Raw genomic sequence first — 12,187 nt, forward strand, 5'->3', positions numbered from 1 at the left:
AGCCTATTATAACCGAAGAGCCAGGGCAAACAAACAAAGACAGGGCAGTGAAGCAACACAAACATACAAGGGAAATAGTTTTTGTCTGGGCAGGGTAATTTACAGGCCGGATCAAGGAATTTACAGGCCTACCGGGAACGCATTGTGCCCAGGTTAGAAGAGCACAATAAGAGAAGTTTGCTCTGCTCTCCCAGGGCTGCCATTTGGTGGATTAAATCACACATAACAACCCCTTCTCCCAACCCTAACTGGTCAACCGATGAGTAAAATATGTAAGTTATTAATGTGTTAAAAGCAGTTAACAGTGAACCTAGAGAAAAACATATTGATGACAAAAGTGAGGGTCTTTAGAAGACTCAAATGCAGGTACTCTCAGAAACTTGGTGGAAGGCCATCTATGGTTCTCTTTGAAGGTCTCTTGATTTCATCCTACATGGCCAATGGTCACCAACGACAGGAATTCCACAACAACTGGGAGACAGATCATCCCCACCCCTGATTTATGGAGTACCACACCAGGCCACACTCAGCAAGCGTGATGGACTTAAGCTCCTGAACGCTGGGTAATCAAAACGACACTATTCTGACCAGCTCTACACATTTTCTTCCTGCTTCCTCCTGGACCCTGCATACGGGTCATGGACACATCCTCCAGGTACTCCAGGAGACTCAATGTCATGCAAATTAAATGTGGCATGCAGCACCCTAGACAAGAGTTTCAGGGATGGCCAACACCTGAATGAGAGTTGCATTCACGCGTCACTGTGAAGCACGAGCACCGGAATCTAAGGGTCCCATTGTTATCAGATGACACCACAATACGCATATACTTATTTATGTTCTTGATTATATGGAATGTTTGGTAGTGTGCAGGCCATGACAAAATAATAATAGTTAGCTTTTCAATAAGCCTCTCTTGCCTTGCCTTCCTATATTGACATGGACAGACTTTGGAGGAAGGGGAAAGCAAATACTGGCTTGAACTTATCGCATCCCATTTGCATCCTGTGTCCCAAGTCGCTCAGGGCAACTGCATCTCAATAACCCCTTTGGGCCACTCATTCTCCCAGGCCGTTGCCAAAAAGCTTCATGTAGTAATAAACACTAAAAGCAAAAGATTTCTGTTGTAAATGGAACACTCCGACTCTCATGGCCTTTTGCTATTGCTCAACATTTATTAATACTGTAATTATTCCTAGTTGTTAGGGGATTTGGGGGGGGTGTTCTTTGACATTTTCACTTGTTTGCCATGAAAAGTTGAAATGGCTTATATGTGTGTGATGAGAGGCTCCTTAGTTGTGCGAAGCTTGCTGTAAAACAAAACATAGCATTTCTTATCGCCTGCTCAGGTTTCTAGCCCCTAAGAGGTAGATATCTGGTTGAAGGGAGCATCCTTTAATCCATCAGACCACATATGTTAGGATATCGCTGCCTTGTATTGTTTTGCTAGCTGATGGATTTATGCCATTCTGTTGCACCCCCTAGTATATATTTTATGGTTTTTAATAGTCTGTTCACTCCTTTCAGGGGTGTGTGTGTGTGGACTTTGGGTCAAAAAAGTGGCATATAATATACTGCAAGAGGATCAGCACCCTATCTTTATTTACTCTCTTAATATGTTTCTTCCTACAGAGATGCTGCTGCTAAATTTATTTACTGTTGCCTAAGAGCCTTCAGCGGCTCCTGCAGGCAGCCATGAATGACTGTCGGTTTGGGAATCATAGAATTGTAGTGCTGTAAGGTACCCCACTCTGTAAGGTCGTTTCTGTGTGGCCAGACAACACACAGGGAAAATCTGAGGTGGGAGAGGGGTCCAGAAGAAAGTTGGGCTTCTGGAAGGATGGGCTGAGGGAAGACTACTGCTGAATCTTGGAATGGGGAATTATAAACTCAACAGAGCTAAAACCACTTGACTCTTCTCTAAGCACGACACAGGGCTTGGGTCACCACTGTGCACCATTCCTTGAACACACAAGCACAACTCCACATGCCCTTTGGTAAAATCTGCTTTTCCTCTCAACATACGCACAATAATTTTAAGGACTCTTGAGCAGCAAATTAAATAGCATCCCCAATAGACCAAGCAAAACAAAGGCACAGCTCATGCCACCTTTTGCTAAGTCCCATAAGGTCAACGCAGAACCTGAATTCCACTAGTGGAATTCTCAAGAGCATCCTCAAAGCACAGTTGAGTTATGACTCCCAGGAGAAGTTACTTAGACTCTCATAATATGAAAGGGAAAGAAGTACGGTGTTAATTTGGGCTCATCACCAAACCTCTCCGTAGGGCAGTGAGGCCCATAAGCAGAGCGGGAGATATTCCCTAGGGTTTGTGGGAAGCAAAAGCATAGCTCCCAGCAAAACATTAATTTCCCAGCAAGAAATTAAAAGAAAAGATGGACTTATGTTAAGACATTAAAATGTTGTAAGACATAGGCATGTAAGTTTATCATGAATCACTTTATTTGTATGCCAAAGTTAAAACCTTTCTCAAGGCGGCATATTAAAACAACACATCTAAAAAAGTCACAAGCATAATAATACCAGTCATAAACATGAAACAAGACATCAGAAAGTAAGCAGCCAAACTGAACATTTCCACATAATTCCTAAGAACCAAAATAATGATAGAATAAAATAACATCAACAATAGCAGCAACCCCATCCCCGGATAAGCCTCATAAACCCTATTAGCCTATTAGATACCTTTTTAGCATCTAAGACCAAATGCTTTTGTGGGGCAGGAAAAGGAAAGAGAAGAATCCACATCAAAAATAAAGATGCCAGGAAGACTCTCTCATCCTCTATACACTTAAGATAAAGAGACTTGTTGGAGCAGGTCTGCAATCCTGCACAGACTTGCTTCAGAGGAAGCACCATTTACAATGCAGCTGTTTGGATGTTTACTCACAAATACACCACACTGAAGCCTGCAATGGAAAAGGGCCCTAGCTCAGTGATCTGTTTTGTCTCACGTTCAGTCCTTGGAGCTGGGAGGGAAGGGGCTGCCAGTGAACCCCTGCATGAAACGCTGGAGAGTTGCTGCTAGCCAGTGTAGACAATATTGAGCTACATGGACTAAAAATATATATAGAAAAAGTCCGGCCAGGTAAGTTATGGCTGTAGTCTTAGGGCGGCTCTTCTTCCATCTAGAAAAAGTCAACCATATAAAAGCAGGTGGGCCTTTTTAACCCCTTCGTGCGCGTTTGTTTATTGCAGCGTTTACAAATGACGCCGCTGGGGCAGCCTTTAGCTAGCTATAAAACAAAACAATAAAAACACACACTGACGGCAGGATCTCCAGCCTGCAAGGGACCGATTATATCTGCCCAGCGATCCAATAAAACGGACAGGTGGGCGTGGGGAACAAGGAAGAAAGGGGCGACTCTGAGTAGGCGTAAGAGGAACCGATTGCCTTCGGAGACAAAACCCGACGTAAAGAGGGAAAGCGTTTGCGCAGCGCATGAAGACTGAAGATAGGACACATGTATATATGTGCATTTAGATCCGGAAACTGGTCAAACGCAGGCACCTGCCCGAACTCCCCCGCCCACCCCGCTTTTTCCAAAAAGGACCCAGGAATCCGAGACACACCTCCCCCCCCCCTCGGGGCCCTCCTCACCTTTGCCTCTGCACTTCCAAGGGGAACCCTCCTCCGGCGGCGGCGGCGGCGGCGATGCTCTGGGTGGGGCTCAGCAGCCCCGCGGGGGCGACGCCCGGCTTCGCCAAGACCCCCGCGGCTGCGACGGCCGGGGCGGGCACCACGGGGCAGAGCGGGCTGCCCAGCAGGAGCTGGGGCAGGAGGGCGGCGGCGGCGGCGCCCAGCCCGCGGGAAGGGTCCAGCTCGGCGGCGGCGGCGGGCAGCAGCAGCCCCGGCGGGGTGGCGAGCAGGAGCCTCGAGGCGGGCAAAGCATCGTCGTCGGGCCGCTCCCCGGGGGCCGCGGCGGAGGACGAGGGCGGCGGGCGCGGCGGAGGCGGCTGCGGCTGCTGCTGCGGAGACTGCAGCGGCGTCTTGCCCGGGGCCAGGCACGGCGGCCGCCCGTCCAGGGAGATGTTGTTGAGGAAGAAGAGGGCGGCCTGCCGCCGGCGAGAATCCCCGCCGCGCTTCCTCGCCGGCGGAGGCGGCGCGGGCTCTCCGGGCGGCGGAGGCGGCGGCTCCGGGGGCTCCCGGTCCGCGGACGAGCCGCACGCAGCCGCAGCCATTCTCTCCGCTCGCTGCTGCTGCTGCTGCTGCTGCCACCAGCGGCCGCCCGGGCAGCCGTCGCGGCCGCCCCAAGCCCGGCCGGGTGGAGCCCTCTTCTCCGCGCTGCCCAGCGAGAGGGCGCTCGCCCAGGCGGCTCGCAAGGCCATTGGCCGCGGCGCGCCGCTATGCAAATACTCGAGGCGGCCCCGCCGACCAGCCCATTGGCTGCCGCGCTTCCCCATTGTCTGCCTGGCGCCGCCCCGTCGCCTCCTTCCGCCCGGCCGCAAAAGCGTTTTTCTTTCTCCCTCGGCGCCGCCTCTTCCTCCCTCTTGCCCAGCGGAGCCGCCCGGGTCCTAAAGGGCGTCGGGTTTCGGGAGCTGCGTTTATTATTGGGCAGGGCGAGGGGACGAGGCTAGTCCTCATGGAGGATCGTGGGGTTTTTCTCTTTCTTATCCTTGTTGAAGTAGGGGCGGGAGGGGGGAAGCCGGTGGCCCTGCAGATGTCTCGCTGGGTTTGGTTTGGTTTATTGTATTTCTGTGCCGTTTTTCGTACAAATGAATCCCAAAGCATAGCTGTCAACTTACAGATTTGAAAATAAGGGACCAGCAGCCTCGAAAATAAGGGATCAGCAGCCAAAATAAGGGATTTTAGACAACCAGCTGAAATACAAAGTTAAAAGGGACCAGATAATTTGGGAGAGCAGTGCTGGTTTTTAGCCCTTCGTTTCCAGAGGTTGCTGCTCAAGACACCAGCTGATGAAACACTGCAATTAAATAACTACAAGCAACAACCACTTTTCGCGCAAAACCCTCCCGCAGTTTGGTCCAACTCATGCTGGTAGCTTCGAGAACGCTATCCAACCATCTCGTCCTCTGTCGTCCCCTTCTCCTTGTGCCCTTGCAGATGCAGCGTGAATTGTGTGAATTGTATGAAATAATGAACAAATAATCAATGAAACAATTACAATTTAAAATGAAACCACCTATATGACACTATTAACCAAACAGCAACAAAAAATAATCACAACTAAATGCTATTAACAAAACAGCAGCTGAAAAATAAGCTGAACATCACCATTACAGCAAAATCCATATTATATGGTTAGCATACCAATAAGGCGTTTATAATCTAAAATAATACTAACAGCATTAACAGAAGAGCAGCTAAAAAAAACTAAGCTAAGCACTGTTAAGTTCATAAAACGTTCTCCACGGCCCCATGACTTGTGATCTTCCTCACATTAAGATACACATAAAATACACACAATGTCCATTGTTAAGCCAGCTCACCAGCAGCTGCGCTGGCTGTGGTCCTTAGGTAATGCGCCATAGTGGAGACAATGGGGCTCTTACCACCAGTGGGAAGAAGAAGAAGAAGAAGAGTTTGGATTTGATATCCCGCTTTATCACTACCCTAAGGAGTCTCAAAGCAGCTAGCAATCTCCTTTCCCTTCCTCCCCCACAGCAAACACTCTGTGAGGTGAGTGAGGCTGAGAGACATGTGACTAGCCCAAGGTTACCCAGCAGCTGCATGTGGAGGAGCGGGGAATCGAACCCGGTTCACCAGATTACGAGTCCACTGCTCTTAACCACTACACCACACTGGAAAGGGGGACTGCAGCTCCTTCACTGGTTGTGCCATGCGAAGTTGGTAGGCTCCTCCTGTCAACAGCTTAGCTGCAGCATCCTGTGCCAACTGCAGCTTCTGGGCCAACATTAAGAGCAGGGAGAACATTGCAGAAATCATATATTGGCGTTACCAATGGCTGAAACATTGGGGGCCAGGTTATCCTAGTCCAGGAACTGCTGTAGCTGAAGCTTGTAGCAGGCACACCTGATCACTGAGCTCACCAGGGCGTCCAACAATAATGATGGATCAAAGAGCACCCCGGACTATGCACCTGTTCCTTTAGAAGGAGTGCAACCCCATCCAAAACACGTAAGGCGATCTATCTTCCAGATACCCACAGGGATTATGCCTTTCCAGGATTTGAACTGCACGGCATAGCTCATAGCTTCTCTGAGTTATTCATGCCCCTTCGCCACAGCGAGGCAGTGATCAGTTAAAGCTGTGGTTTTCCCAATAGTGATGTATGGAAGTGAGAGCTGGACCATAAAGAAGGCTGATCACCGAAGAATTGATGCTTTTGAATTATGGCACTGGAGGAGACTCTTGAGAGTCCCATGGACTGCAAGAAGATCAAACCTACCCATTCTGAAGGAAATCAGCCCTGAGTCCTCACTGGAAGGACACATCCTGAAGCTGAGGCTCCAATCCTTTGGCCACCTCATGAGAAGAGAAGACTCCCTGGAAAAGACCCTGGTGCTGGGGAAAATGGAGGGCACAAGGAGAAGGGGACGACAGAGGACGAGATGGTTGGACAGTGTTCTCAAAGCTACCAACATGAGTTTGACCAAACCGTGGGAGGCAGCGGAAGACAGGAGTGCCTGGCGTTCTCTGGTCCAGGGGGTCACAAAGAGTCAGACGTGTCTAAACGACTAAACAACAACAACAACAAAGGATTTAACCTCAGTTTATAGGCCCTTCTTCCACTTCATACGGGGCGTGCATGACCACACCTGCTTCAGATATTATGGAGTGCCATCGGCATGAGGACGACATTTTGCTCCAAATCCCCCACATACAGCGGCTAAATGGCACAGGGGACAAAATAGTGCCCTGAGGCACGCCAGGGCAAAAATATCCATGCTTGGATGCCTTCTTTTTTTGAGCGTGGCCCAGTCACTCACTCTCAGCCTAACCTACCTCACAGGGTTGTTGTGCAAATAAAATGGGGAGGAGGGTTGTTGTGAAAACAGAAAGGGCCGGAGCTGGACTCGTGAGCATTGCCTTTCTCTGCCTTCTTCATTATTCGTGAGGACAATTGTGAGAATGAAGAGTTCTAAATGCAAGATTCTTATAGAGTTAGGTGGCTTTGCCACTACTCCTAGGGTGGCATAAGGAGCTGGATCCGATTGGTGGATCTGGGTCCCACCCCCGCAGGTCACATTTGACAGGTGGGCAGGGCCACTCTCCTGTCAATCACCTGATGTCACAATGATGGCAGGGGATCCATTTTTGCATAGCACTGAGCATGGAAGCCCCAACTATTGTATCAGCCGATTGTTGACTCTTGATAAGCCCTGTGGACAGGATTTTGCAACCCAACTTTCAGCTCCGTTTTGACAGGACGCGGGTGGAGCTGTGGGTTAAACCACAGAGCCCAGGACTTGCCGATCAGAAGGTAGGCGGTTCGAATCCCTGCGACGGGGTGAGCTCCCGTTGACCGGTCCCTGCTCCTGCCAACCTAGCAGTTCGAAAGCACGTCAAAGTTCAAGTAGATAAATAGGTACCACTCCGGTGGGAAGGTAAACGGCGTTTCCGTGCGCTGCTCTGGTTCGCCAGAAGCGGCTTAGTCATGCTGGCCACATGACCTGGAAGCTGTACTCCGGCTCCCTCAGCCAGTAAAGCGAGATGAGCGCCGCAACCCCAGAGTCGGTCACGACTGGACCTAATGGTCAGGGGTCCCTTTACCTTTACCTATAGAGCAGGTGGGCAGGCCAAATGGGGAGGCCTAGTGGCCTGAGGTTCCCCATCCCTACATTAAGAGGAGACAGGGAGTCTCACTTACTAGGGCTGCATAGCAGTGGCTTCTGGTGAGAAGCTTCCTGCTCCCCGAGGTGGCTGCATCAGTCCAACCCATGAGCAGGCCAGCCTTGGGAGGAGGTGATAAAGGCAAATTTCTCAGTGAGCACAGGTGCAAGCCTTCAGAAGATCTGGGGGTCTTAATAGACCACAAGCAGTGCGGTCAACATTGTGATACAGCAGGGGGGGGAAATCAAATGCGATTATAGGCTGCATCAACAGAAGTATAATTCCAGATCAAGGGAAGTAGTAGTACCACTCTATTCTGCCTTGGTGAGACCCGACTTGGAATACTGTGTCCAGTTCTGGGCGCCACAATTTAAGAAGGATATTGACAAGATGGAATGTGTGCAGAGGAGGGCAACCAAGATGATCAATGTCTGGAAACCAAGCCAGAGTTGGTTATGTTTAGCCTGGAAAAGGGGAGGTATGAAAGCCATCTTCAAATATCTCAAGGGCTGTCTCATGGAAGAGGAAATAATAATAATAATAATAATAATAATAATAATAATAATAATAATAATTTTATTTATACCCTGCCCTCCCCGGCCAGAGCCGTGCTCAGGGCGGCTAACACCAATAAAATCACAGTAAAAACATAATGGGAGGGGGGGAACCAATTTAAAATACAGGTTGAAATGAAATTTTAAAATGCAGCCTCATTTTAAAAGTAGCCGATAAATCAAGACCATAAGGGGAGGGAAACATAAGGGTCAGACTGAGTCCAAACCAAAGGCCAGGCGGAACAGCTCTGTCTTGCAGGCCAGGCAGAAAGATGTCAAGTCCCGCAGGGCCCTAGTCTCTTGTGACAGAGCGTTCCACCAAGCCGGGGCCAGTACTGAAAAGGCCCTGGCCCTAGTTGAGACCAATCTAACCACCTGGGACCTCCAAAATGTTGTCATTTGTGGACCTTAAGGTCCTAGGCGGGGTATACCAGGAGAGGCAGTCCTGTAGGTACGTGGGTCCTAGGCCGCATAGGGCTTTAAAGGTCAAAACCAGCCCCTTAAACCTGACCCTGTACTCCACTAGGAGCCAGTGCAGTTGGTAAAGCACTGGATAAATGTGATCCCGTGGCAAGGACCCCGTAAGGAGCTTTGCCGCGGCATTCTGCACCCGCTGGAGTTTCTGTAGAGCGAGTTACAATAATCAAGCCTGGAGGTGACCGTCGCATAGATCACTGTGGCCAGATCAGAAAACAAGCTTGTTTTCTCCTGCTACAGACATTAGGATCCAAACCAATGGAAGAATTTCTGGCAGTAAAAGCTGTTCAACAGCGGAATGGACTTCCTTGGAGGTTTTTAAGCAGATGCTGGATGGCCACCTGCCTTGGATGCTTTAGTTGAGATTTCCTGCATTGCAGGGGGTTGGACTAGATGACCCTTGGGTTCCCCTCAAACTCTACAATTCTGTGATTCTGTGATTGTAAAAGGCTCCGTACCACGCTCCAGAGAAGGAAAATGCCGATGAACACAGCAGCATGTATGGTGCCAATAGCTTATATGCCTTGGGAAATGACTCAGAGTTTTATTATGACATTAAGCGTTTAAGAAAGACTGAGCTGATTGATTTAATCATGTCACTCCAGACTGCGGAGAGCGATGCATCCTCTTAATGAAACGGGCATACAGCACGGATATGAACGAATGAATCAAAAACACCCCTCTTCTCCACATGCTGCAGAAGCTGTTCTATGTGACTCATCGTCAAAGGAGTTGCAGGGCTTTTTTGGGGGGGGGTCGTGGTCATGTAGAGGGAAGGAGAGGAAGACAATGAGAGGTCAGAGGGTGGGGGGGCTAAGGAAATACATTTTCCAAATCAGTACAGAAACCAGTTTTCAGAAATGCATCGCTGTTTGCTTGCTTAATTGTGGAGCACAAACCCTCTCCCAGAGGAGAAACTATAGCTCAGTGGCGGTGAAATAACTTAGTCACATATTAGCATCTTCCTCTCTTTCCAAGGTAGCGATGACTGAACAGTCTGGCTGCTATACACGTATTGATCTACCTTTTAAAAGAATTCTGCACAGTCATTGTACCTCCAGCCATCAGAGAAATAAAAATTATTATCGCTACAGATCAGGCTCTGGATTGTGTGAAGAATTTATTTCTTTTATCTGTCCCAAACATAGCTGTCAACTTACAGATTTGAAAATAAGGGACCAGCCGCCTCGAAAATAAGGGCTCAGCAGCCAAAATAAGGGATTTTAGTTAACTAGCTGAAATACGAAGTTAAAAGGGACCATATAATTTGGGAGAGCAGCGCCGGTTTTTAGCCCTTCGTTTCCAGAGGTTGCTGCTCAAGACACCAGGTGATGAAACACTGCAATTAAATAACTGCAAGCAGCAACCACTTTTCACGCAAAACGAAGTCCAAGCTACGAAGATGCTGCTGCAGTTCTGTATCTTTTCTCTCGTGCTCCATCTGCAGCTCTCAGTTTCATCAGGCGGGGCGGGACAAAGAGAGGGGGGGGGGAAATAGCGCCCGAAGTAAACCCGCAGATCAGACCATCTATGCTAGTCTACCACTACAAATCTATGGGAGAAGCGCTTGCGGTCCTTCCTCTGCTTTCCCCCTCTATGGTTAGCCCTTGGAACACCTGCCCACGTCTCTGCTTCCTCTTCCTCTCTCTGAACTGCTTTCTCTATGGTTGCCCTCTCTCTGCTCTCAAGGCTCCTCAGCGATTCATAGGCTGCGCCAGGCTGCCCATCTCATCTGGGTCCTTCGGTGGCACAGCCACAATATGGCCTAGCGGGAGCGGTGGCAACGGGCAGAGGGGAGGCCCCAAGCAGAGACGCTCAGTTCGGCGGCCAAGTGTGAGCCTCCCTCCTCCCTGGCCAGCAGGGAGGGAGGGAGAGGAGCTGCTTCCTTTGAAACCCGGGAATTTAAGGGGCATCATCAATAAGGGACAGCAGTGGGACACGGCGCTGGGATAAGGGAGTTTCCCACCAAAGAAGGGACGGTTGACAGCTATGGTCCCAAATCTTCCAGCATTCCACTTGGCAATCAGAGAAATAAAAATGGCCCGGCTGCTTTTCTGTTCTTGAACTCTGGACCTAGTAGCCATTGCAGATACGCAGACAACCTGTTTATTAAACATTCAGTTGATTTGTTTGCAGATTGTTAGATGACATGTCAAAGCAAGTGCCATCCATTACTTTCCAGTGCATTTTCCTGTCACTCCTTATCGCATAAAAGATCCAATCTTTTGGAGAAGTTGGTTTGTTACGTAAGACCTTCCGGTCAACTATAATGACACAATTACGCAACCTGAATTTTCCAGGGTTGCTGTCCCTGGGTGATGTGGGGACTGGATATTGTGTAGCATTTGTGAAGGGTGCATCACATGACATGACATCACATGACCAGGGATTGTTGGATTGTCTGGAAAACCCCGTGTAGGTAAGAAAGGAAAAGTTAATGAGTTAAATTGCATCCCCAGCAGAATGTCATTCTGACAGAAGATGTTTGAACACTCCAAATGCATGTGCCCAGAAAACAGTAGATCTAACTGAAACACATACTTGGAGATTGGCATTAATAGTTTATTATTATTTACTGGTTGCAAATTGGTGAGCACGGGCATTATAGGCTGACCATAGGTGCCGGCTGCCTGGGTGCTCGTGCACTGGGTGCCCAGCCACTCTGGGCGGCTTCCAACAGAATATTAAAATACAATAACCTATTAAATATTAAAAGATTCCCTAGACAGGGCTGCCTTCAGATGTCTTCTAAAAGTCTGGTAGTTGTTTTTCTCTTTGACATCTGGTGGGAGGGCATTCCACAGGGTGGGTGCCACTACCAAGAAGGCCCTCTGCCTGCTTCCCTGTATCTTGGCTTCTCGCAGCGAGGGAACTGCCAGAAGGCTCTCGTGCTGGACCTCAGTGTCCGGGCAGAACGATGATTGTGGAGATGCTCCTTCAGGTATAGTATACTGGACTGAGAACAAAGAAATGAACCTAAGGGCATGTGTACAGTGTTACCTTGGGTTACAAACGCTTTGGGTTACAAACGTTTCAGGTTACAGACTCTGCTAACCTGGAAGTAGTACCTCGGGTTAAGAACTTTGCTTCAGGATGAGAACAGAAATCGTGCTCTGGCAGCGAGGCGGCAGCGGGACGCCCCATTAGCTAAAGTGGTACCTCAGGTTAAGAACAGTTTCAGGTTAAGAACGGACCTCCGGAATGAATTAAGTTCTTATCCCGAGGTACCACTGTACTGATGAGAAGAGTCCCAACCATGAAAATGAGGTGGCTAGGTCTCGTCAGGTGGCTCTGAACATAAGAGTCATGCTGGATCTCTGAAGGCGCTTGAGAGGCAGGAATGTAGGAATTCTCCCACCCAGCAACTGGTATTCAGAGG

At 49.2% G+C, this 12,187-nt stretch overlaps 1 protein-coding gene across 1 annotated transcript in view; it reads right to left on the minus strand.

Annotated features, from left to right (window-relative positions):
* The window catches only part of CABLES2 (Cdk5 and Abl enzyme substrate 2), a gene marked incomplete at its 5' end in the record, with an annotated part of 47,570 nt that extends 43,145 nt beyond the window's left edge, over positions 1 to 4,425 (minus strand). The window contains one exon of the mRNA XM_083618700.1: positions 3,623 to 4,425. Within this exon, the coding sequence (XP_083474826.1) occupies positions 3,623 to 4,425 (803 nt within the window). The remainder of the gene's footprint in view (positions 1 to 3,622) is intronic.
* Between the last annotated feature and the right edge of the window lie 7,762 nt (positions 4,426 to 12,187).

This window comes from Podarcis filfolensis (genome assembly GCF_964270895.1).
Source record: "Podarcis filfolensis genome assembly, chromosome: 6".
NCBI classification, from domain to species: Eukaryota; Metazoa; Chordata; class Lepidosauria; order Squamata; family Lacertidae; genus Podarcis; species Podarcis filfolensis.